General features: G+C 40.6%; 2 protein-coding genes and 1 pseudogene across 3 annotated transcripts; 2 read left to right on the forward strand and 1 right to left on the reverse strand.

The window, feature by feature from the left end:
* On the reverse strand, positions 1 to 17,139 carry LOC138024971 (trimeric intracellular cation channel type 1B.1-like). Of its 2 annotated transcripts, none has more exons than XM_068872178.1 (6): positions 17,007 to 17,139; positions 15,547 to 15,703; positions 13,923 to 13,986; positions 12,760 to 12,880; positions 11,656 to 11,740; positions 1 to 289 (listed from the first exon to the last, which is right to left on the reverse strand). In XM_068872178.1, exons 1-6 carry the CDS (start codon positions 17,125 to 17,127, stop codon positions 46 to 48), a joined length of 792 nt encoding a protein of 263 aa, XP_068728279.1. In that variant the 5' UTR covers positions 17,128 to 17,139; the 3' UTR covers positions 1 to 45. The 2 variants fall into 2 exon arrangements, with proteins under 2 accessions (XP_068728279.1, XP_068728278.1); XM_068872177.1 differs by lacking the exon at positions 1 to 289 and adding an exon at positions 10,041 to 10,714.
* LOC138024969 (uncharacterized) lies at positions 4,311 to 9,264 on the forward strand (annotated as a pseudogene).
* Positions 17,011 to 25,337, forward strand: LOC138024970 (probable rRNA-processing protein EBP2). Its single transcript, XM_068872176.1, has 10 exons — positions 17,011 to 17,298; positions 17,378 to 17,467; positions 18,740 to 18,915; positions 19,097 to 19,220; positions 20,262 to 20,351; positions 21,141 to 21,216; positions 22,058 to 22,163; positions 23,383 to 23,410; positions 24,549 to 24,677; positions 25,068 to 25,337. The coding sequence occupies exons 1-10, from the start codon at positions 17,137 to 17,139 to the stop codon at positions 25,125 to 25,127; spliced, it is 1,041 nt and encodes a 346-aa protein (XP_068728277.1). The 5' UTR covers positions 17,011 to 17,136; the 3' UTR covers positions 25,128 to 25,337.
* Positions 25,338 to 27,017: the final 1,680 nt, after the last annotated feature.

The following is a 27,017-nucleotide window of genomic DNA, read 5'->3' on the forward strand; positions in this document are numbered from 1 at the left end:
GATACGGTCAGGGTCTCTGTAGCTATGGCCATTTCTGAACACACTTTACTCTTTCTTCTTCTTGGTATCTGAAGTGTTGGCCTTTTCCTTTGGTTCTCTAAACAATACAGCCGCCACAGCCTTCTCCAGATACACAAAGGGATCGCCTGCGCTGCTTAGGTACATAATAACCTGTAGAAGCGACCCAATACAAGCAATGCATAGAAGAACTTCAGATGTGAATAACTGTAAGATGCCTTTTTGAACCATAATCACAAGGATGCTGCCTACAATGGATAGTTTGGTGACGCTGCAAATAGAAACGAATACGAACAGTGAGAGCTGTGAAAAGTGAATAAACGTCTTAAGGGACGGAACTGTGGTGAATAGAATAGAATAGAATAGATAGGCATGCAAATCAACCTTGAGGACTGAATTGCAAAGGGTGCAGTTCACGATATCATGCCGAAAGAGTAGATAAGGCACCTCTATACGATCTCTGTCTGATGTCGCAGCACAGCACCACAGCCAGATGTAATAACTGCTTGAATCGAGCTTGATGAGGGCGTGAAACTCAGCCTAAGCATACCGTTGCAGAGGTGGGAGGCATGGTTCATGTGTTATGATGAAGGGGAGGGGAGGGCGGGAGGTGGGCTAGAGACCCTGACAAGTTAAGTGAGCACGAAATCAACGCTCAATGTTGAGCTCACTCAAGCACGGCAAAAGCAGAGATTACTCTTTGAGATGAAACATGGTAGCAGACTTTTTAAGAAACCATCCATGCTAATAATAATCAGAAGCACATGATCGTGAAGCATGTAACTTGCAACTCTTTCCTTGGAACAAAGCTGGGGGCTTTAGGACAGTTAATTCCACAGGCATAAACGTAACGTAAGAACCGTGCGTGTCTGGTCTTCTCGAGCCAGAGGTGAGAGATAGTTTCATGCAGACTGGGACGCCTAAAATGCTTTGTTGTAAACATGGTGTTTCACGAGTGAAGTTGTCTCTTTGGCCTTTCTGTGCACGAATTCAAGGACCTACTGATACAATTTGGGCAAGTTTTGAAAGCTAAAAACTTCAATGGATGCTGTATTTTGCTGGTAGGACTGGGTGGCCCGACACTTATAAAAAAAATCTATGAAATCACAATCGGGTGTCTTCCCTTGTCATGGAATGGCAGAATTACCCAGAATTCTTTTGAGCATGAAGGAGGCCACTTGAGAAGCACGAGCTACGTTACATGCAAATAAGGAAATTTTTAAACTCCAAAAACCCCAGCTCTGAACAGTTAAACGCCTCAAGGACGTGAGCTTGTGTATTAATCCACAATAACATTTATGGCTTTAATTCTAAAAATGTGTTGAAGACATTTATAGTTTACTAACAATGATGGTTAAAGGGCTTCATTTGCAGGTTCCAGTTTTCGACCCTTGGACAAATTTCACCACTGGTCTTATCAACCTGTTTCCTTCCCCTAAATACAGGTAATAATGATGATAATATTTAATACTTCATATTTTTATGCACAGTTGATTTCCATGTGAATTGTTTGTCAACTTGTATTCTAGCCTTCTCGTGGGCACATTACAACTTTCAATCATTTCATCTATTTGTAAAAACTGAGGGGCATGACTTCGTCGAGGCAAATTTCCCTTTCGTAAACGGTCGTTGCCAGTTCTCAGGACGGTCGTTGCCATTTGAAACGGGCGATGCCATTTATAACGGTCGACTACACACTTCACTTCAAAGAAAATTAAAAGAAACAAACTAAGAAAAAATATTAACAAAAATTAAGACAAAAAAGGAAAAAAAACATTTATAAAAGAAAAACTGGAGGAAAAAAAGAGTCCGAAATTTTCAAAACTCGAACTCGGGTTCTTAGCCCTCACCCTAAACAGAACCCTAACCCGAACCCTAACTCATATGACCAGCGAGATACAACTCCCAGTAACCGCAACCCTTTGAGTTCTTAGACCTAATGAGTGTAATTCAGAGCTACAAAATGGCAGCGACCATTTCAAATGGCAACGACAGTTTACGAAAGGGAAATAAGCTTCGTCTAGCCCGCAGACCAGTGGGATACTTTCTCCATTTAGGACCTAGATAAACAACTTAAGAGGCCCTCTCAGGGGTTTTGGGGAACAAGGGAGCATGGCTAATTTGAACTAGGGAACAGAGGAACAATGTCGAAATATTTTAGGGAACAAGGGAACAAAAACAATTTTAGGGATCAAAAAGCTGGGAACAAGTTTGAAAGTAATTTGGGGAACACGGGAACACAAGCAAATATTTAAAGGGAACAAGGGAACAAGGACCCCAAGGGAACAGGAGAAGACTGATAGACTAGTAACCACCGCCGGCGTTGTCGGGCTCAAGATCAACCCGCGCAAAACAAAGACGCTTTGGATGAACCACAGATGCACAGACTACATAAGGATAGAAGGAGAGGAGGTGGAAGATGTGGAATCCTTCGTGTACCTAGGTTCAGTACTTGACAAATTTGGTGGCACAGAAGCGGACATCAAGAGGCGACTAGCACTAGCTATATTTGCCTTCACCAGACTTCAGAACATCTGGAGGTCAGGCAGATTCAGCCAGAAGACCAAGCTGCGCAGCCTGAACTCAAATGTGCTGTCCGTGCTACTGTATGGAGCCGAAATGTGGAGAGTGACAACAACTGATCTCAACAAACTGGATGTGTTTCACCGTACATGCCTGAGGAGAGTGCTGAGGAGATTCTGGCCTAACCATCTTAGCAACGAAGAGCTTTATGAAGCAACAGGGAATACGCCGGTATCAGCCCTTGTACGAGTGAGAAGATGGCGATGGATAGGACACATATTGAGGACTAGTCCTAGTAACATCTCGAGGACTGCACTAACGTGGGCAACTGAAAGTAAAAGGAGGCCAGGCTGGCCGAGAGAAAAGTGGAGAAGAAGAGTGGAGAAACAAAGAAACCAGCTGGGATGGCATTCGTGGGGGTTGCGGTCGCATCGGCGGGGTGGATGTCGCAATCTTCTCAGTGGCCGGCCTTAAGAGTCCTCATGGGCCCGATGAGGATAAGTAACTAAGTATTCAATATACCGGCAAATTATTGTGGTAGATGGTGCACAGGTAGCCAGGGAGGCAAAGCCCAGTCCTGCTGTCTTCTGTTCTCTCTAAGGTAACCGCAGGTTAGTTTGCTATAGTTTGCAGTATAATGCACGTCATAACCACAAAGAAAATACACGTTTTTCTTTTACAATGCTTCTTTTTGTGGGTTGATGTTGGATATGAGCATATAAAGATACCTGTGCCAATTGTTATCAGTCAAAATCTTATCTTGTTTTGATAAAGGTAGAGTACTAGAACAAGGGACCGTGTAATCAGATACATCAGTTTCGTTTGTCATCAAATAAAAAATTTACAACGACTCGGGGACAAGTTAAATACAATTTTTGTTAAAAATTTGAGGAAAATTGAGGATAGGCAAAAACTCAGTACAAAGTTTGTCAAGGAAAAATTACGTATAAATAACAGTCGACGCTGTGGTCGGGGATACTATATACCGTCCATGTAAAGTTTCTCATTTTCGTTCTCCGTTTACCAGCTAATCAGAAACAGAATAAATAAATCTTTACACTTTCGCCGAGGAACAGACCCGTTTTTTATTAATGATTAGTACGTAAATCAAAGGAAAAAGTGATTCTCCGTTTTTACTGACAAGAAAAATGACCTGAAGTTTTATTTTGCTGTCACTGTTGTAAATAATATTCCAGTTTTCATCTTTTCCAGCGAATATTTACCGGTACGACTAGTGCAATAAAAGTAATGAAATAGGGTATACTTTTTCCTGGCGAGTTACAGATCCCGCGATGGCTTGACCTTTTCACGCTTTTCTGAGAAAGGCCTAGGTACTAGTTACTTGCAGCACAAGTGCTACATGTGAATATCAATAATATTATTGAGCAGAACGTTATTAAATAAGAGAAAACAATATCGTTCATCATCGGAAAGCATGGCTGCATTTGACACAGATTCACAGCATGGGAAAGTTGCAAAGGAAATGTTTTAAAGAAAACATTTTCCTAAAAACCCAGAAAAACCAAGAAAAACTCAGCATTACAAAATCTCAAAGAGTGAAAACACTACTTTGCGTGACACGTGCATGACAATACAGTTATTTCTTTTCTTGGAAGGACTATTCTTTGTCGTACATGTATTTGTTCCTGATTGGTCACGCATATACTGAGGACGGAAACTGAAACTGCCCCAACTTTTTAGACAGCGCCCAGACGTACAGTTCTAGCATTAATATAACGTTTTGTTGAGTGAAGGATTCACCGACTATTTGTGTCCTTATTTTGCTAAATACTTTTATTCTGCGTTGATCGCACTCTTGGGCCAAACGACTTTCAGGATCTATTTGCGGAATCGCTTCACCCCCCTTCCTCCAACAGCCAGATCGAATCCTTTCGCTTCAGCAAGATGGCGTCGAGGGAGACAGATACTCAAAAGCTCAACTCCACCTTCAAATTGTTGGGAGAACGCGGGATTGAAGGCGAAATATGGAAGAAACATATAGAGCATTGCTTGGAGTACCTGTTACGACAGTTATCGGAGTTCTTCAGCGAAAAATTTGACAACTGTATGGTGTTTCAGGCCTACGGCAGCGCAGTTGAAGATTTGAAGAGCATAGCACCTGATGATGTCGGTGATGTCGATATAGTGATTTGCCCCAAATCAAATGAATTGATGATAGATGACGAAATGATCGAATATTCAACGAACCCAATGCACGTCCGAATCAAAGCAGTCGATCACCAAATCCTGAGCTCCTGTCTTGTTGAAGATACGGAATACGTAGCTACATCGGCACTTAAGAATTTCCATTCTACAATTTTTGGAAGGGCAGCACCTCACTTGGTCAAAGCCCTTATACAAACGATCCAGGCTATGCCTCGAATACCGGGGATTAATGTTTTGAAATGCCGGAACAAAGACAATAGTCCAGCCTTACAGATTGAGTACACCCAGTCCTTTGGACACGTATCAGGGGAAATCGAAAAGCTAAATAACCCTCATTCATTGCCTAAATTTGACGTTGCCGAATGGGAATGGCTTGCCCATATCATTTGTAGGTTAAGGGGGATGGAATATTCCGAAGATCACGCCAACCTTGTTAGGGAATACATAGAGTTTGGCAATGAAGTGCAAAGGTCATTCTCTGAGAGAGGTCTTCTTTCCAAACCAGAAGCGTTTCCACTCCTGATGCAAGAGTTAGTTTTCAGCGACCGTGTACGAAACTTCAAGGAGAGATGTCGCGACATCGAAACTCGAATGCAAAATATAAGCGGAAGTAGAAACGATGGCGTGACAGAAATGAAATATTCACAGGCAGAAAACTACAACGAAAACGAAAGCGGAAGCAGTGAGGAAAAGAGGACTTCACAGTCCCAAGGCGACGATCAGCCATCTGTCACGACAGAAACTGCAGATGACACACCTGAGCCCGAATGCACGTCACTCCAGAAGCCAGTGGCTTCGACATCGGGAGAACACAGTCATTCTTCAGGAAGTAGAATGGCAAAACAATCGACTAAGGTAAAGACAGATCAGGAATATAAGACTAGACAAACCGAAAGCGAAGATGAAGACAAAAATGGAGAGATTCAGAGTAAGATTAAAGAAAAACAGGGATTCCAAAGAGAGACAGCTCCAAAGGCAAATCCACCAGACAAAGGCGAAGATTTGGAGACCGTTTTAAGTCAAACAGATCATTTCTTTCAACAACTTTTCCCCGAAGCTGCAACAAATTCAATCAGCACTGAAAAGTCATCCATAGAGGGTGGTTTTGACTTAGTCCCCGCTTTTAAATGTTCAGGTTGGCCCAAGACCGCCACCGAATGGATAGGACGAGAACGCAAATGGCCTTCGCCCGATTTAGTCACTAAGGTGGTCAAAGAAGGGTTCCACTTGGTTGTCAAGCCTCCAAAGGATGGTGGCAATCAAGAATGCGACTTCAGAATCTCCTTTTCAAATGCAGAATACCTGTTGAGTCAAGAGATGAACGACGTCCAACGGGACTGCTACCGTTGCCTCAAGACTTTTTACCGAGGATATCTAAAAGCATCAGATGGGCCCAAGGGTTGGTGACATTCCACCTGAAGAACATCCTTCTGCAAACCATCGAAGAAACCGACGCCGAGATATGGAATGAAAGCAACAGGGCAGAGTGCATGATGTTGCTGCTTGGAAAACTTTTACAAGCATTAATAGACCGGGATTTACGACATTATTTCGTGAGATCATATAATTTATTCAGCGGAGATTACATTGAGGACCCTGAGGTCCTGGAAACGTTAGCTGAGAAAGTTGTTGAAATCATTGAGGATCCCATCAAGGTCGCTAAAAATATCCAGGAAACAGAGAACTGGGTTCAAAAGGAAGACGATGCAGAACAAGAACATCGCAACGAGCAATCAACTTCTCAAGAAAGTTATGCGGATGAACGAAAGACCTCCTCGCTGTCATCATCTCCTGCTACAAAGGGTGCCACTCATCAGGCCAGCCAAGGTTATCGTTTCCATGATCTCAGAAAAATTTATCTCGCCACGGGCCAAGAATTGATCGACAAGGCTTTCAAAGAAGATGCCTTGCTTGAGATTTCAGAGGTTGAAAGGCGCATAGTTGATGATCTTAGAGAGATGATCGAGAAGCAAAAAATGACAGCCGAAAACTTCTCAAAAATCTTCGAATCGTACTGGGATTTGGCTTATTTAAAGGTTAGTCACATATTTGGCAAAAAAATTCCCTTTCACAATACAACAGAACAAAATGTTATGAAATCGAGACCAAACACTGACTCTAGAAATACTTTCAACGTAAAAAACTTCGTCTCTCATTCCCTTGTTTACACTATTACCAGATAAAATTAAGATCAACAGGGCCAAAAATTGTCTTTTCAAAGTTATTTAAAAAGCTGAATAATGCACGCATTTTGATTCTCACCTATGATCTATTCGAGGACAGTCATCATCAAAAATTTTGAATTCTTTACTCTATAAAACAAGTAGATTCCATGTTGTCATGCCCTTCTGTTCAGTAATTAAGGAATTAACTTCAACGGGCTTTGAACCCGTGACCTCGCGATACCGGTGCGACGCTCTAACCAACTGAGCTGGGTTCAACAAATGAACCCACAAATGACCAGCTCCCAACATCAGGAGCTTCATAGCTAATCGCACCGGCATCACGAGGTCACGGGTTCAAAACCCATTGAAGTCCTAAAATTTTCAGGCTTCTCTTCGCAATTGCTAAAATTGTGTTCATAACAGCGAGGATCATTGCTTCACTCAGATTTCATGTTGCCGTGCATCTGATCAGAAAGAGATTACAGAAGACGTCACGTCTTCCGTGATTTATTCCTTAATTGCTCACCAGAAGGGCATGACGACATGGAATCTATTAGTTTTATAGAGGATCATATCTTCATTTGATTCCATATCCGCAGTTCAGTATATGATTCACTTTATCATTCCGTTCGTTGAACGTGGAATCTGTTTGTCAAATAATGTACAATTTTGACAGGTTTGGATGGACTCTGAACCCGACATGAGGAAGCGCATGCTCAGTGCATTCCAAGGATTAGTTGAATTGATTAAGTACACAGCCAGGCAAGACGACTTGGCTCCAGAGAATGCTGAAGCTATAGCAGCAAGAATCGTTGACCCCAATGCTGAAGATCGTTTTGACCTAAATAACGTGATTCCATCTGGCCTTGGAGCACAAGTTTTGAGCCGCTTTTTTGCCGGTTTTGAAAAACCGGCTGAGGAAGACATCCCATTGGATTGACTTTGTACGTACGTTTAGAGAAAAACCGTGTATTGTTACACCGTTACAGGGAACCTTCAAGTAACCCCTCGCCTAAAATATTGTTTTTGTGATGAAATATCTTTATGCCGATTAACGTGGATTTTGTATGGGAGTTTAACCGGTTAGACTATAGGTGGTTTGCAAGTACCAGTCTCTAGAGACATAGATAACAATGCTGAAATGTACAATTGATGGTGGACAAACAAAAGAAGCTGATAAGAGGTCTTTTCTTTTCGCTCACCAACATGGCGGTGATAAAGAAACGAGAAGGCCACCTATATTTCTGCCAAAAGAAACCTTTACCCAAAACACTATTGATCGATCTTTTGCACGAGACTTAGAAATAGCAACAAGATTGCGCCTCGCTTAGTTAGTAAACGCATTTTGAAAGATCTCTTACTTCTTTCAAAGAAAAGGTCATACTCGAACCTACAATAAGCACCAAAAGGGTTGAGACACTTTCCCTTTTAAGGAATCTCGGACAAGCCCCTCCCCCCAAACAATGTTGTTTTCCTATTGCCAGCTTTTCCTTTTTCCGCTACCAACACGGGAGGGGGAGGCGGAGGCGGGGGAAGAGGCGACAAAACGGCTTGCGGCCATTTTGAAAAAAGCCGCTTAGGTGATTATTGCGTAAGAATGTCAATAATCGCGGCAAGTGCAACCAATCAGCAATAATCACCTATGTAATTATACTAACGTACTTTACACTTAATGGAAGCGACTTACTTCAAACAGTTACATTTCGAAGTCATTCCACTGCATTTGCTGTAGGAGGGAATCAGACATTGTCTTTCATAGGAGTTCACTCAGTGATTGGTTCAAAGTTCTCGCGTCACTTTTTCAACCAATCAGAAGTGAAACCAAAACCAATCGTGTCTCGCGCGGCACATTTTTCCGCGCTTTGTGTCAGCTACGTGTAATTACTTCGAGTTTTGATTGGTTTACTGGATTGTCTCCGTCCTTTTTGATTGGCCAAAGTAATTACTTTGGTTTTGGTTTTACGATACTCATTTGAAACTCGCTCTATTGTCTCTATTGTTGTTGGGGCTTCATGATGATCTTAGTCAGGAAGGAACGAGAAAAGCCAGGACAAAACATTGCAGGAGCCAAACATAAAAAGCAAATCTACTTAATCGCTAAACTGTTGACTATCTTAACATCCCGATTTGCTCATGAAGGCCGTCTTTACTATTAATAATACTACGCTATATTTTTGACGGTGCAAAATAGTGCACCCTGCGAGCAGAGCCTCACCAAAACTCACTAGAGGGCAAGCAAGAGAGGCTCTGCAGAAATCGTGTCAAGTATCTTAAGTCGCCGCAGCCCACATTTCTGAGCTAGTCACCCCGGTCAAACCGGTTTAGGAAGTTTAGGCGTGAACATTAATCATCAAGTATATAAAATTAGAATAAAGGATACTGTGATTTCAAATGACCAAACTAGTTTCTTCAACTTGTATGTCACAAATTTGCAGACCACTTACATCAAATGTCCGAGCAACGAACCGCTACCGTGCGGGAGGTTATGGGTTCGAACTCCGGCCGGACCGACGATAGCTGACGAGAAACGGCTGCCTTCGTAAAGGCATCTGTAAATAGTTATTCTTCTCGGATATAAGGAGGATGAACCGTAGATCCCGTCCCACAACACCCGTGAATGATCTAGCTCTCACGAGGCAAAGTAACCCGGGGAGAGGGGGGGTGGGGTGGGGTACTCCCTTATATGGGCTATATAGGTATGTGGTGCCCCAAAGGATTTGGTTTTTTAGCCGTTTTAGTCTGAAATAGGGTATCGATTTTGACCATTTGGTCTGAAGTAGGGTATGGTTTGTTCACTCAAGTCTTGAATTGGGTATGTTTTTTAGAAGAAGCTTCAACCGTCAACAAAGCCCTTGTCAAATTATTACGCCTACCGTGTAACAGCTGAAATAGGTCTGCAAATAGGTCTGAAATACGGTATCAAATTTTTAGCCAGGTCTGAAATAAGGTAGGAAAAATCGCAGATTTTGGTCTGAAATAGGGTAAGGGTTTTAGCGGGCCGCACACCCCAACCCAATTTTTCTGGGAGTATTCTCCCAGGCAAAGTAATCGATTTAAAATCGGAAGATCGTGGGTTCAACACCAGTGAAGAATACTCGGATTCTTCTCCAAGTATCCCCAAGCCATCATTGACATTGTATACTCATTGACGAGTATAATCGTCTGGCGTTTCACAGAGAAAAATCTCCAAGTCTCATTGTTAAGAGGAAAAGGGTTAACTTACACATTGTACGAAGAGGGGAGGGGATATAGTCCCCTGGGCAATAATCCATCACCTGATTTTGTTAAGTGGTTACTTTTGAATCATACAAGGCTTATTTGGTTACTAGTAGTAGTAATCTCGGATTACTGAAGTTTGTTCGACAGTTGCTTTGGAAGCAAAGGAGAATCGTAGGGAAAGAAACAATCTTATAGGACCGAAGTTTGAGGGTAAGAGAGTGTACTTCTTGAGATGGTTTCAATAAGCGTCGAATGTATTAGATTGAATTGCCCAGCTGCCGTTTGTGTCATGCGAAATCTTCGCCCAATATATCCCGGAATGAAACCACTTAATGGATACGGTCAGGGTCTCTGTAGCTATGGCCATTTCTGAACACACTTTACTCTTTCTTCTTCTTGGCATCTGAAGTGTTGGCCTTTTCCTTTGGTTCTCTAAACAATACAGCCGCCACAGCCTTCTCCAGAATACAAAGGGATCGCTTGCGCTGCTTAGGTACATAATAACCTGTAGAAGCGACCCAATACAAGCAATGCATAGAAGAACTTCAGATGTGGATAACTGTAAGATGCCTTTTTGAACCATAATCACAAGGATGCTGCCTACAATGGATAGTTTGGTGACGCTGCAAATAGAAACGAATACGAACAGTGAGAGCTGTGAAAAGTGAATAAACGTCTTAAGGGACGGAACTGTGGTGAATAGAATAGAATAAAATAGATTGGCATGCAAATCAACCTTGAGGACTGAATTGCAAAGGGTGCAGCTCAAGATATCAGACCGAAAGAGAAGATAAAGTAGATAAGGCACCTCTATACGATATCTAATGAATAAAGGGGTAGTTTCTAAAGAAACTGTGGTGCTGCGTCGGTGGGGAAGTAGTATACAAAAATTTGGTTTTATCAACGGAGTTGATAATGTAAATTGGCCATCGTACAGAGATTCTAAAAGCTGACGTTTCGAGCGTTAGCCCTTCGTCAGAGATTCGCTCTGACGAAGGGCTAACGCTCTATACGATATCTGTCTGATGTCGGAGCACAGCACCACAGCCAGATGTAACAACTGCTTTGAATTGAGTTTGATGAGGGACTGGAACTCAGCCCACATACCGTTGCAGAGGTCGGAGGCATGGTTTATGTGTTATGATGAAGGGGAGGGGAAGGGGGGGGGGAGTTGGGCTACAGACGCTGACTAAATCAACGATCAATGTTGAGCTCACTCAAGCAAGGCAAAAGCAGAGATCGCTCTTTGAGATGAAACATAGACCTTATTCATAAATGACACCTGTTTTATTATTCTTTTGCTAATTTGCAAATTAGCCTACAAAGCCTCATTTTAGAGCAAGAATTCTTTTCAATTCACTGTATGGTATGGAGACTTGGTAGTCTAATTTGCACTTCGACAAAAGAATTATAAATTGACCGCCCTTTATGAATAAGGTCTATGGTAGCAGATTATTTTAAGAAACCATCAATGCTAATTTGTTTTATTAATATTGATCCACAATAATATTGATGGATTTCATTGTAAAAACGTGTGGAAGATTGACATTTATAGTTTACTTACAATGATGGGTAAAGGGCTTCATTTGCAGGTTCCAGTTTTCCTTGCACGAATTTCACCACTGGTCTTATCAACCTGCTTCCTGCCCCTAAATACAGGTAATAATGATGACAATTATTCCATGAGCGCGCGTTGGATATGAGATGGTAAATAGCCAACGAGGCATGTAGCGCCGAGCTAGCTATAACCTGTCTCATCTCCAACAAGCGCGAATGGAATAATTGCTTTATTAAATTCCTTAAATTCCAAAACTTTGGAAGTACGAAATACGAGCGAAAAAAGCGAGCAAATCCGAGTGAAATCGAAAGTGCGATGTCGTGTAATATCTGGTGGTCAGACAAACGCAGGCTCATCACAAAAACATTTTTTACCTCTTCGCGTACTTCTAAACGTCGGAATTGATCCAAACTTTCCACAAAAACATTTTTTTTTTTTTTTGCTTAATTCTGTGAGAAATTGCGCTTTCCGGCAAAAAACAATTTTAGCTTAGCAATGCTTAGCGGAATCATTTCCCGTAAATTATAAGGTCAAACTAAGGTATATGAGCTGATAACCAAGATTGAGTAAACGAATCAGAGCAAGAGGAATGCAATAACCAAGGTTGAGAATTAAATATTTCATATTTTTATGCACAATTGATTTCCATGTGAAATATTTGTCAAATTGTATTCTACCCTTCTCACAGGCACATTACACCTTTCCATCATTTCATGTATTTGTATAAATTGAGGTGCATGATTTTGTAGAGCCCGCAGACCAGTGGGACACATCGTCCGTTCAGGACCTACAATTAGATGAAAAACCTACTAGCTCTCCAGTGAGTTCTAGTAGCTCAATGGGGAGAACATCCAACCGGTCTTTTAGAGGTCGCAGGTTCAATTCATGTTTAGGACTCTGATTTTTCAGTTGTCCTTTTGCCAGTTGCCATGAACTTGTATTCTATCCTTCCCATGGACACGCTCTACCTTTCCATCGTTTCATATAATGGCACTAGCAGTTGAGGGATTCTGACCACTGGATAGAATAGCACATTATTGCCCACTTTTTTTTTCAACCAGTTACCATGATCTTAACAATACATAATTAAATGGGGAGTGACAAGTTGACCTTTTGCAGTTCCAGTGGCAACCATAACAAGCCAGGCATCAGGGTACAGTGGCATAGCCAGTTCAACTCCTTTGAGAATGTTCTTGGCTCTGTGGGCTTCTTTCAGTACCAGCAGTACAATCTACAATACCAATGAAAGAATAACAGTTATTCCATGCACAAAAAGCATTTTCCAGTCTCCTATTCAATGTACAGGCATGTTAGTGTGGTAGATGGGAGTGCAAAGCCCATCCCTGCTGTGTTCTGTTCTCTCTAAGGCAACCAATTATAGTTTGCTACATGCATATTTTGTTGTATAATGTAATAAGGACAAAGACAATCAATGTTTTTCCTTTACATTGCTTCTTTGTGTGGATTGATGTTGGACAACAGCATATAAAGCTACCTGTGCCAGTTGTTATCAGTAGATAGATTACCAGAACCAGGGACCATGAACAAGTTAATAGCATTATTTCTGCAACAGAGTGCTTTACCGTTTCAATTCTCTTTGTTGGTCTTGTGTAATCAGATATATCAGTTTTGCTTGTTATCAAATCACAAATTTACATTTGGGGGCTGCAACGTGTCATGAAGAGTGATAGTAACAAACTTCCCTTCAAACTTTTTTTATTAAGACCAAGTGTTGCAAATTAAAGCATGTCAAGATGGACCAAAGGGTCAAACCATTTGTAGGTGTACTTACAAAGCCAAACACATAGAATTATTTCTTTTAGGGTTTGAACTTATGACCATCCACGTGGCAGTAGGGCGCTGAAACAGCCACCCTTTTGGCAGTCACAGTGTCTCTTTTTCAAGGCATGTTAATAGGCTGTACCACCAATACATTTTCCATTGTCATCATATCCATGAATGGTTCCAAAATGACCTACAATCAGGCTCTATTTTAGTTCTGTGTGGTATGTACTGTACAGTTAGCAATACAAAAATTTTAGTGAGCGACAACTTAAGAAAACATACAAGCGATGCTAAAAATAGGCCTAATTACAGGTTAGTTCCAAAAATGAGTTGCTTGCCATGAAAATCAGGTTTATTTCAGGCCATATAGTTTCTAGCAGGGTCATCAGGGTTCCAAAATGAAGCTGTGGGAGTGAGTGCATGGTCTTCAGAAAAATTTCCAAATACAAGACCAAGCCACATGTTCAATTAAAACAAGAGACACATACCCAAAAAGGCTTCAGCGTAAATATCTTGGTGAAGAGATCCAATGGACAACAAAAGACCAGATACCTCTATAACAAAATCTGACTTAGTTTACGTTACAATGGTTGATCTTCTCATATTTATTTGTTGCTTTATTGGCTGGCTGGACTATGTGCAATATTCAACATCAAAATAACTACTATCATACGAATCAAGAATGATTGCTATTTTCTTCTTCAAACTGGTTCTTGCAGGTTATATGATTATAAAATGTTTTATATGTATATAAAAATTAGCGCATTTCAAATGTAAATAAGTGGACAGACATACTGTAATTTACCCCAAATTGTCATAACAATAGACCATTTAAGTTACCTGGCCTAAGAATGGAAGCGAGGCTGCCAGTGACCCTGCTTTAATACAAACCTTTGTGCTTTTCTAATGTTAATGTAGACTAATTAGAATTACAACAACACAACAGCCCATTTCCGAGTTGCCGCATGTCTCAGTTTCAAAATGAGTCCTGATGCACAACCATTCAAATGTAAATGAGTTGCATATTCTTATGCAAATCAAACCCATTTCCCTTACAATAGTTGAGCACCACTTCGAAACAGAGACTAACAGCAACTCGAAAATGGCCCATTTATGTGATAAAAGCAGCGAGTTCTATATCAATACAAGGTCACCAGCAGCCTCGCAGCCATTTTATAGGTTAGGTCACTGAGTAAACAACTGTAACATGGATGATGGTTATTGCATTACCTGTATGTTATGCAATAAATTATACATTGGCGAGACAGGTAGATGACTAGGCGACCGATTCCGCGAACACCTTCACAATGTTGAGAAGAATGACAAGAATGCATCTAAGCCAGTTACTCCTCATTTTAATCTCCCCAACCACTCCACAAAACACATGGCTATCCACAGCCTTTCCCTACATCAAGGTACGACGGAAAGCCACAAGAATCTGGAACAAAAATTCATCTTCCAAATCGGCACCCTTAATCCCCATGGTATTAACGAACGCTTTTCATTTTAAAACTAATGTGCCATGTGCCATGTTACCACAGACAGAGATCAGTGGAAGACAGCTGTTAAAACCAGAGTTGCCAAGTTTGAGAAAGCTTGAACAGATGATCTGAGGGAACGTCGTCGCTACCGCAAAGAGCGTATATTAGCACAAGGTTGCTATCCCTGCAATAAATGCCCAAAAGTCTGCCACTCTTGGATTGGACTAGTGAGCCATTGACGAGCTCACAACCGCAAAGGACAATAATTAACATTGTTTTGCTTCAAAAATTGGATCTGCCGCTCACGCAGCCAAACCAAACCATCTTACCAACAATAGCGTAGCTCCTACTCCACTATAAAAACTACACACAACCCATAATTCCTCGATTCGTTCTGACAAAGGGCTAATGCTCGAAACATCAGTTTTTAGAATCTCTGTACGGTGGTCACTTTACATTATTAACTCTGTTTATAAAACCTAATTTTTGTATACTACTTCCCCACTGAGACAGCACCACAGTTTCTTTAGAAACTACCCCCTTCATTCAACTGTAAAATGGTCTAATCCTCACTCTCAAACTATCTTTCAGAAAGACATTCCAGACAGTGAATTGGTAATCCTGTACTTACCAAATAAGGGTCATAATTGCAATCTGTTGAACGTCCAATAACGGGAGAATAAGGGAGTTTCCTAATAGAAAGTTTGCAACAGTTGTACCAGCAAAACAAGAAAGGAAGCTTGAGACCCAGCTAGACATTGGATGTGCATATACAAACGACAATGAACCTGCAAAACAATAAGTTGAAGTTCACAAATAAAGAACTGACTTGGTTGAGGTGGACTCTAACAGGGCTTAAAAAACCCTGTCCGGTCATCCGGGACATGCAGATTTTCCCCTCGGGCAAGTAACTTTGTACCCTTACTTGCCCCGTGGGCAAGAGTCCAGGCTCAAGGGTAATCAAGTGTTTAGATGAAGCTTGACGAAAAGTACAATTTATAGCATTGTTTTGTTGATTTCGTGATGCATGCTCACGGCTCAAAAGTGGTTGCCTAGCACGTGATCAAAATCTGCCCCAATCAAATTTCTTTCCAGGATTAAAAATAGCCATGTTGGGCACGAAAACCATCTGCTTATTTCCTAAAATTTTAGCAATTTTCTGCGAGCATTTTCCAGTTTCTCTGTACAAAACTTATCTCAAAAACGAAATATCAAAGCTGTAGAAATTGAACGCGAGAGACACATGGACCTTTAAACTCTGTTAACCATCGTTAGCATTCAAAGAGCTGACTATAACTAGTCTATGGAATTCTTATTATTACTGTGGTAGGTCACACGATGACATGTCATTGAGAATTATTGAACAAAAACATTAGGTTGCCATAAGGCGTATGAAAACAGTCGTTTAAAAAAGCTCATTCACATTGTATTGGGAAAGCAGATAATCATGATAGAGTATCTGCAGGGTTCTCCTTATTAGGCGGTAACCGGTAAAATTTACCACTTGTAAGGGCACTTATTACCGCCTGCAAACGCTCAGAAGTTGTTTATCCTTTGCAGAACATCCAACATTAACCAATTGCTTTACCGGTTTGAAAAGGTGCCATACCTGTTGTACTGAAAATTAAGGAGAACCCTGATCTGACAATGTTGGGTACAGTCACTATTTCAATGTGATTATAACAGTGTTCGTCTATGTTAATTATTACAAACCATACAGCTTCATAAAAAGGGAATGAAGAAGTTAAAAGTTGTGGAAGTATTAAAGTAAACATGAAAGTGATCAGCACTAAGAGGACTACAGTCAAGATGGGTCTATTACATTAAAACACACCCGTAGTTAAGTATGACTTCAATTTTTGGGTTCATGAATCATTAAGAGCTGAAAACTTAGGCAAACAGGTGAGTGCCCTGGGCAAGCAAAATTTGAGAGTTATTTGCCCAACGGGCAAGGTGGAATTCAAATATTTTTCGAGCCCTGCGCTAAGATTTTCCAGGGTTTGAATTAGAGCGCTCTTCGTTGACCTGCAGGCCCTCAAATCGCCTTCAATATCAATTCACAATACAAGTTTTTATCAACACTGGATTTACCTTCTTCCATCCTTAGTTTCAAATTCACAATCGTAAAGTGAACACATTGTAGCAAAGGGAACAAGGGAATCTCAGCAAATTGAGTTGCATATGACTTAAAAACACTGTAGAACTGATCCATCGCTGCAGTATGGGATTTACAAGTACTACTGTAAGTAATGGTATAGAGTATTACCTTTTACATGAGGCATTTTCATTCGCTCGACCCAGTTCTTTACGAAACGACCCAAACAAGATGGCGGACTTCGAGGATGAATTTGAGGAAAGTGACTCTGGTTTATCAGATGACGAGGTGAGATTTCGTAGTTCTTAAAATCACCGCAATCGTCTTTATTCCAAATTTAAAAGTAATTTATCCTTTTCTTCTACAGCTTCAAAAAGATTTTGCAAGCGGCAAACTTAAAGCTGGCTTAAATATAAAGCTCCATCCACAGAGTGCACGTGTTCCGCATAACAATGTTGTAAGCTTGTGTTCGTTTTTATTGTTGTCTTTATCTTTGCGTTATTGTCCCATTTTGGGGCAGAAGAGAGATGAGTGACTTGATCACTTGGCCTGCAGTTTTACAAATGAAGAGGATTTATCCTGCTACATAATTATTTACCGCTGCCAAGCAGTAATGATCATAACTGAAACAACCCAAACGTTTACAGAAATGCTGACCTTAGACTTAAACGTTATTTAGAGCTTAGTGTTTAGGTCTAACTTTAGCATCAGTAAAGGTTTGTGTTGTTTCAGCTATTGGTTAAACAATGACCTGCGATTCCCTAACCTGCAACCTGCAGTTACACCGTCTTCGTTACTGATGATAAGATGAGATAAGATAAGGAGGCAGTGTGGCCCAGTGGTTAGGGGGCTTGCCTTGAGACCCGGAGATCCCGGGTTCAAGACCCACTCTAACCACTCGTTGAATTTGATCCTGGAACTCCCTGGTTCAACTTCCCAGCTGCACTTGTAAATAGGCAACTGGTTTGCCTCCGGCCAGTTGGGATTCTTAACCGTTGTTGTTGTTGTTCCGTTCTGTCGTTTCGTTGTGTTTCATTGGCCCTGAAAAGCCCCTATGGGGAGTGGTCAATTAAGCATGTATTGTACTGTATTGTATTGTATAATATTTATTTGTGCACTGCAGTAGAGACTCGGTTGACTGGAATACTATTAGGAAAGATATCGTTGATGTCACCTATTGTCATTAATGTGACAACTAGAGCCTCATTGGCTGTTGAAACAAAGGATCTTTCTTTCCTGCAGTTGGCACATTTAAATAACCAAGGCAATCTTAGTAAGAGATATCTTCCCTATAATTAACAAGTAGATTCCATGTTGCTGTGCGTCTGTTCAGTAATAGATCGCAAATGATGTCAAAATGGGGTAAGAACAAAAAAGTGGCACATGAGGCGATAGCCGGGTGTGTCACTGATGTTCTTACCACACTTTGACGTCTCCTGTGATCTATTACTGAACAGACCCATGGCTACATGGAATCTATTTGTTTTATATAATAATGAATTAAACTGTATTTGCATAAAAGCTGATGGTGACGTCAATCATGCGTCTGTCCTCTAATAGATCATAGGCAATGAAAATGCGAGAATAACTTGGGTTATTATAATTTATAATGTTTTCTAGCATTGGAATTCATTTACATCTACTGTACGAAGGAAGCATGATATAATAACAAATATTTCATCCACTAAAAAATTATTATTTTAAACATTAACGATACATTAATACACAGGCTGGTATGAAGCAAAAACTGGAGCAAATTTCCCAAAACCTTGACTGGATCGAAAGAATGGACATTACTGTAGAAAGTCAACAGATTGAGGAAGGAGGAACTTTGAAGACAACTGCAGCACCTACACCAAACAGTGAGAAAAGCATTCATGATGACTTTCAAAGAGAAATGAGATTGTAAGTATTAATTTTCTCATGTCAGTATTTAACTCTCATACTCATTTCAGCTAGGCTGTAATTGTGTGTCTGTGCGTGTGCACACTTGCATACAGAATTGCAGTGTATATTCTTATTAATTTGGTTAGAGGTGTTTTTTTAGTGTTTTATTTTTGTTAGATGATGTTTTCAATGCTTTCAGCTACAAGCAAGCCCAAGTAGCAATGAGGAAAGGTCTTAACAAACTGAAACAGCTGGGTATACCATCAAAGCGACCTGAGGACTACTTTGCAGAGATGCTGAAAACAGATGATCACATGCAAAGGGTATTAACATTCACAAAATCTCTAATCCTAACCAAAGTAATCCGTCAAGTGCTTGACTATACAAGATAAAATTGCCTCCGGTGGTGAATTTGTAGAAATGGCCGACCAATTTGTGCAAGTACAATACACGTTTCCCCATGGGATCAAGACATTAGGGTTCTCATCAAGGGAGGAGAAGCATTTTTTCCTGATGCTCCTGGGAAGTATGAGCTCTTGATGAGTGTGATTTAAAAAGTACTTCAAATGTGGTTGTTAAACAAGACTACAAAGGTCCAGTGGCATCCGCATTGTACTTCATTCACTTTAATATATGGATGTAGAAAATACCTGACAAGGGAGAGCACGCAAGCACTTGTTCTTGTATAGATGGTTTTCACATTATGTCATTGCTGCCATCTTGGTGGACGAAAACAAAATATCTGTAATTAGCTCCTTTTGTTCGTCCACCAGCAATCGTACATTGCAGTGTTGTTATCTGTGTCTCTAGAGATTGGTTGCAAACTACCTATTGATTTTATTTTCAGCCGACTGTAATAACCTGCTTTATGGACTGCAACAATATTAATTTTATTTAGAGATTCCAATGAGTCCAAAATGCCTTTGCTAGATAATTAGTGTACAATGTAACACAACACTGCTGCATCCCCTCCGCCCTTCCTGTTACAAAAGAATAATTAATTACAAGTAGACTGGCCATTAACTGCTCACAATCAAATTGTTTTCAAAGGTCTTTTTCTGAGTTTTAAAGCTTAATCCATGGCAAAGGATCATGCTGCATTATGGACCCACTTTTCTAGTAAACAATAATGGTCTCCTGTTCAGCCTTCCTTCATGCTAAATTCATTCGGTGAACAAGCATTTTCACAGGCTGCCCCAAAGCTGTGGAACGCTCTTTCCAAGAAATGTGCCGCTCAAGCTCAGTTGATATGATCATATTAATAAATTATTCATGATCTCAGTTGAAGTCTTTGCATTTCAAAGTTACATTGTAGCTGGCCATTCAATTCTTTTCATAATTTTTATAACTTGTGATGTCTTTAGGTGAGAGGAAGATTACTGAGTAAGCAGCAAGCAATGGAGAGATCAGAGAAAGCAAAGAAACAGAGAGAAATGAAGAAGTTTGGCAAAAAGGTAGGCTAATAGTGGCAATTTTTTTGTCTTACATGTACTGTAATTAATTTTATTAATAAGGAAAAATTTCACATTTTTGAAGTGTAAATTGCCCACTTAATGTCAATTCAAATATCACTGATGCAGCTGCCCTTCCATTTTCCTTGTTAAATGTTACAGGGTGTCATGGTTATGAGTGTCAAGCAGTAAAAATATTATTATTACCGGTAATGTTGTTTGAAGCAAGGAGTAATATTAGTCCACGGCATCTAGGCTTGATGAGTTCCACTTCGTTGTATTTTGTCTTTGGCCATCTGTTTTGTGCATGCTTCTTTCTTTTCTTCAGTTAGAAAGTATCACACTGTAGTTCTATGCTACATGTATGATTAAGCAATAAAAAAGCTGGGGTGGACCTTTACAGTAAATGCACTGATTTGAAATTTACAATGTTCTGTCACTTGTTAAATTATTTTTATGATTAATCCTTACCTACAGTAAATGCATAGTAGTATCATTTTCTCTCCCACACAAACAGACTACTAGGACAAGCTACTAATTATTAGGGGCATTACTAAACCACGAAATAGCAAAACAAAACACTGAAACACCATGTATGTCACCCCACCATACATTGAATACTAACTGACAAAGGTTGGATTTGAGATTAAATATCGTTTTAGGCCTAATTAGGCCTAAAATGGTATTCAATGTATATTGGGGTTGTAAATGGTGTTTTAGTGCTTCGTTTTGCTATTTCGTTGTTTAGTAATGTCCAATTATTAGACTATAGGGCATGTTTTTGCATTGCAGGTTCAACGTGAAGTTTTGCAGAAAAGGCAACAGGAAAAGAAAGCAATGATGGAGGCTGTGAAGGGCATCAAGAAGGGTACGTACGTACTGAAGTTCCTGTGATATAGTGATATGGACAGTCTTATTATGGGCTATTTTTATACTAGTGATGCAGGATCCATCTGGGACGACCTTGTGCAACAGGTTTTCCTGTGTCTGTTAAGTAGTTTGTATATTAACATGACAGGCATACATGTACAAATGTAAGTTGGATCATGCATTTACTGTAGGTCAAGTATATTTCTTTATTTCCTCTAGGTGCATCATGCACCTAGAAAGCAGGGTTGGCGCAGTGGTGAGAGCACTCGCCTCTTACCAATGTGGTTCTGGTTCGATTCCCAGACTCAACGTCACATGTGGGTTGAGTTTGTTGGTTGTCTACTCTGCTCTGAGAGGTTTTTCTCCAGTTTTATCTTCTCTTGGGGTGCAGGGATGGCGTAATGGTGAGAGCACTCGCCTCCCACCAATGTGGCCTGGGTTCGATTCCCAGATTCGGCTTCATATGTGGTGTGATTTGATTTGAGTTAATGTGTCCCCAATTAGTACTGTTGCACTAAATCCATTGATACTTATTAAAAATAAATAAAGTTATTATTAGTATTATTATTATTATTTTTTTATTATTATTTTTATTATTATTATTATTATGTTCCAATCTTTATACCAGATGAAGTACATGTAAACAGTTGCATTTCAAATGTTTGCTGAAGTTCATCCCCCGGACAAGTTGTGCATCTCCTCAGTTTTTGCATGAACATGTAGTTTTCCCCTCTTTACGCTAGATGAATAATAAAAAAAGATGCATGATTCTGGAATTATACCATTCAAATTTTTATTAAACGTTATTTTCAAGGAGCAACTTATCATCATTTTTACAGGAGGAAAACAGTCTGCACATCCAGATTTAGCAGGAGACAAAGATGAATTTCAAATTCAAACTGAGAGAGGTTCATCTAGCATTATGCAGGGAAAAGTTGTTAAACGGTAAGAAATCAAATCTCTAATATCTGCTAGATTACAGTTCACATAACTATTCACAAAGTAGCTAGGTGGACAATCAAACATAGTTTCACGCTACTCTGGCTTAAAATGGATGGAACTTAAAAAGTTACAATTCAAGACCCGACGTTTTGACACGCCTTGGGTCAGTCTACTGTTTAGTTAACATGAAGAATATTTTATATTTTTTGGTCAGAGTTGCACTTTAACCTACATGTATTGACTCCTGGAAGTGAGACTTTTATTCGGTCTAACATTGTTTAACTCATCAACTGGGGGGAATCCTAGGCATCTGAGCGGTCAATGGGTTAACCAGTCCCTTTGACACCCAAACTGGCTGAAACCGGCCAGACTACTCTGTCTAACGCCAGACGATTTTACTCGTCAATGGGGAACCCCTGGGAGTCAAGGGGTTAACCCATTCACCCCTAAACCAGCCATACTTAGTATTTTACTCTGTCTAACGCCAGACGATTTTACTCATCAATGGGGAACCCCTGGGAGTCAATGGGTTAATCACTTAGTGAAAAACTATCTCCCCATTACCGTAATTTTTAACCCTTTGGCATCCAAACCGGCCTAAACCGGCCAGACTTAGTATTTTACTCTGTATAACGCCAGACGATTTTACTCGTCAATGGGGAACCCCTAGGAGTCAATGGGTTAAGCAATTGTCTCTTGTAGATACCTGAAAAATCCATAGAAATTAGCAACTAGCAAGTATGAAACCAGAACCACACTCTGCAAAGATAAGTGTTGGTAACACCATCTCCTTCATTGATGTCTTCTCATTGATGCTACTACATGACCAAATTTCAATTCTACTTTTTCTTTGTATTTCAAAACTATGTTAATTTAACACTAAGCGACCGAAGTTTTAAGCCTTTATTTTAAAAAGATACCTGTTTATTTTGACTGAAATTTTCCTAATTAATGATCTGCCAGAGTGATGTGAAACTATATTCATCTGTAACATCTATTACCAAACCTTTAAACAAATGTCACCAAGCTAAATTTTCAAATCAAACAAGGTTGAAAATACAATTTGTACAATATACTGTACCTAAACATTACATTTTAAGGTCCATATCTTTAAAGTTGTACATGTTGCATAATTTGACAAAATGTGCCTCACTAAGCCTGCCCTGGTACTGTACATGGCCAACATGTAATTGACAACTTGATGGTCTGGTTTCTTTTTTAGTGGCAGGAGTGCCAAGAGGAAAGGCAAGGCAAGTAAAGTATTATTATTGTGTCTTCATCATCATCAAAGAAATTTTCATCTTTCAAAATACATGTCATATGCAGAGTCCCACCCAGTCATCACCATCGACAACACAGAGCTGGAGGTTGTGGACACCTTTACCTACTTGGGCTCCATGGTGTCAAGCTCGACTTGGCTCAATGCTGAGATCAGCTGCAGGATCGCCAAAGCTGCTGCTGTCATGGCCAAACTCAACAAGCGATTGTGAGGCAATGACCTGTTGAGCGAAAGGACCAAGATGTGCATCTACCAAGCTGGTGTCCTGTTGCCTCTCCTTTATGGCAGCGAGTCGTGGACGATCTATGCCAGACAAGAGTGGCGACTCAACCAATTCCACCTCCGCTGCCTTCGGCACCTGCTGCACATCAGGTGGCAGGCCAGAGTCACCAACACCGAGGTCCTGGAGCGCGCTGGCTCACTGAGCATGCCATCACTGCTCATTCAGCAACGCCTTTGATGGCTCGGTCATGCACATTGCATGGAGCCTGACAGCCTGCCAAGAGAATTCCCTTATGGAGAACTGCAGGAGGGCATCCGTCGCAAGGGGTCAACCACAGCTGGGCTACAAGGACCTCATCAAGCAAGACTTGCGATCTGCACTAATCGACACCAGTGCATGGGAGGACATCGCCAAACACCGAGATGCATGGCGGCAAAGTGTCAAAGCGGGGTTTTCAAAGGTGGAAACTAACAAGTCCAGGCTACATACAAGAGAGTGGCGAGGAAAGAACACGCAGCCTCTGTGCGTGTTTCCACAAGGCACGTCTGCACCACCTGCAACAGAGACTGCCACTCCAGGATCGGGCTACAAAGTCATACAAGATCGTGCCCAAATCTTCAGCGCTAACTATCGCCTCTTCGAGACGAGGATGCCACTACTACTACTAGTATCAATAATTTATTAATAGATTATTTATGTGATTTTTAATCTGAGATTTCTGGATTATTGTTCTCACTAGTTTTAGATGTTATCTCAAGTATAATAATATTATTTATTGTATTACTTTCATGGAGAATCATTTACAGAAGATGCATTGAAAAACAAATAGTATACATCATCCCTAAATAAATTGGGTGTTTGATAGAATTGTTATTTTTTTCAATAGGATGCAAAGTTTGGTCTTGGAGGAAAAAAGAGTGGCATGAAACGAAATACAACGCAAAGTTTTTCAGATGTGAGTTCTTTTAATTCTGCCAAACACAGTAAGATGCCAAGGGCAAAAGCCGGAAAGATGGTAAGGAAAAGTTATTGATGCTGTAGTGAATGACATCACGGGAAAAATTACTCAGTAGCTTTCATTTGAATGGTCACAAGTTAAGATTTCATCCACAGACTCAAAAGATAGAACCACCTTGTACAGCATATAATAAACAGCACCACAGGAAAATACTGCTCAGTAGCTCACAGTTTAGGATTTCACCCACAGAGTCAAGAGATAGAACCACCTTGTATGTAGCATAATAAACATCAACACATGAAAGTACTGCTCAGTAGTTTTCATTTGAATGACCGTCACACTTTAGGATTTCACCTTAAGGCTCAAAAGTTAGAACTACTTTGTACAGCATAATAGACTAAGCCAACTCGAGAACAACAAAAGATGTTAATCTTTGTTCCTTTACAGGGTAAGAAGAGAAAGAATGTAAGACCTGGAAAGTCACGGCGGAAACGAATGAAGAAATAAACTTGTGTGATATCTCTGAGAACACTGGCAATTTCGACTACGGTAAAGGCCAAGCGGGACCAAACGAGGAACTGAATTAATGAGGATGTCGAAAAAATAAAATAAGAGTTTTATGAACTGTCTGTCTGAAAATGATTAGTTTTCTATATACATTTTTTGTTGTGACTTGTAACATCGATTTGGTGTAAAAAAAATCCAGCGTGTACTGTGCATTTGTGTTGTGCTTTCCTTAGTGTTTGCTTCGTATTCTATTCATTTTAGAGCGCTCTCATGGAGCAAACGCAAACGCTAGCCCAAAACCAAACGGGAACAATCACTTCTGCGCACAAGTTTTGCTTGCGTCCCTAATCTCGTTTTATCCTCCAGTGTACCTACATGGGGGTCTCCTGTTTTAAAGACACACGCTCATTACCCTTTGGGGTATTTAGTACAACCCTCTTGAAATAAAGACTTCACTTGCTTACAGCGTACTTGCATGTACGGATCTTCCTGTGATATGAACGTTCGTCTCAAGAGGCCATTTTCCTCTCGGTTATGATTTCGTTCTCTTAAGACGCGAATGATTTATGTTCTATATACATTCAAAGTAGCATTTCCAACTTTCTGCGCAAATAATTTTGTTTTCTTAAAACGTAATTTCTGACGTTTGAGTGATCTGGTATCAAATTAGTCGATGGATTCCTTTCCTTCATACGATGTGTGGGGGAATCATCTTACGTGTAGGCGAAACCCTTTGATTGTGGGGAATCACCTTGTGGGCGAATCGTCTTGTGGGCGTAACCACTGTAATTCAAGGCAATTAGCCTTTTTTCCTTTTAACAACAAGGAAATAGTAGCAATGGGGCGCATACGTGTATTATTAATGAGAGCACCCATAAAAGTACTCTAACAACAACAGCAACAATCTTTATTCACTCTTATTAAAAACATCTAAGTTCCACGCCAAAACTAGGAAAGGAAAGAGAGTGTCTAGTCGTTCTAGCGCTGGATCGCTAATTGGGGACACTGTAAACTAAGATGAACAATGAAAGTAAATCAAGTCAAATGTCGGTTTTTGAGGAGAGGGGAAACCGGAGTACCCGGAGAAAACCTGTCGGTGCAGAGAAGAGAACCAACAAACTCAACCCACATATGACGCCGAGTCTGGCAATCGAACCCGGGTCACATTGTCCGGAGGCGAGTGCTCTCACCACTGCGCCATCCCTGCACCCCCCCTGCACCCTCCTGCACCCCCCTGCACCCCGTCCCGTCAACCCTTAAACTCATAAAGGCCACTAATAGATTTTACCCTGTCTAACCCCGACGGGGCTCAAAGGGTTGACAAGGACATAATAACTTCCACCCGCGTATGGAAAAATCTAAACGAGGCGGGGGAGGGTAGTCATACCGCAAGTCAAAAGGGAAGACGCTAACATTTTAGCGCCAGCACCAACTGATTCTTGTGTGATAGCTTTGGACAACCCCTGATGCAGACCCCAGACAGAAAAGTCTTTGACTTGTAACTTTTTAAGTTACATTCGTAATTCTCCCAGTCAGCATAGAATCAAGCTATATCTTGTTTTATTGAATTCTTAAGACCAATTAGAGAATCGACAGGCTGAACTGGCTCAGTGGGTCTCAAAATCCCATGAACGTTTTGGCCTCGCCTTCCGTTCAAGCCTCGTTTATTCGAGGCATCTTTTCGATTTCAACTTAGATGGTCATTCTAACTTTCAATCACTTCAAAGGCAGCATGATTCAGTTTCCATGTCGCCGGATTTGTCTTAAGTGATCACGAATTCAGGTTTACCATTCTTCGTAAATATCCCACTGGTGGATTTTTTTTGCCAGTGGTATTTCAAACCGCTGTTAGGTTTTTTTCCGTTAATTTCCTTCCGACAAGCTTGAAGC

Source organism: Montipora capricornis, chromosome 11 (genome assembly GCF_036669925.1).
Source record: "Montipora capricornis isolate CH-2021 chromosome 11, ASM3666992v2, whole genome shotgun sequence".
NCBI lineage: Eukaryota > Metazoa > Cnidaria > Anthozoa > Scleractinia > Acroporidae > Montipora > Montipora capricornis.

Coding starts and splice junctions, on each gene's coding strand:
- LOC138024971 (XM_068872177.1), bottom strand. CDS start 17,127: ATGGATCAGTTCTACAGTGTTTTTAAGTCATATGCAACTCAATTTGCT. Junction 15,704..17,006: donor GAAACTAAGGATGGAAGAAG/GTAAATCCAGTG, acceptor ATTGTTTTGCAG/GTTCATTGTCGTTTGTATAT. Junction 11,741..12,759: donor TGCCACTGGAACTGCAAAAG/GTCAACTTGTCA, acceptor ACCTGTATTTAG/GGGCAGGAAGCAGGTTGATA.
- LOC138024970 (XM_068872176.1), top strand. CDS start 17,137: ATGGGATTTACAAGTACTACTGTAAGTAATGGTATAGAGTATTACCTT. Junction 17,468..18,739: donor GTGTTCCGCATAACAATGTT/GTAAGCTTGTGT, acceptor ATTAATACACAG/GCTGGTATGAAGCAAAAACT. Junction 18,916..19,096: donor TTTCAAAGAGAAATGAGATT/GTAAGTATTAAT, acceptor CAATGCTTTCAG/CTACAAGCAAGCCCAAGTAG.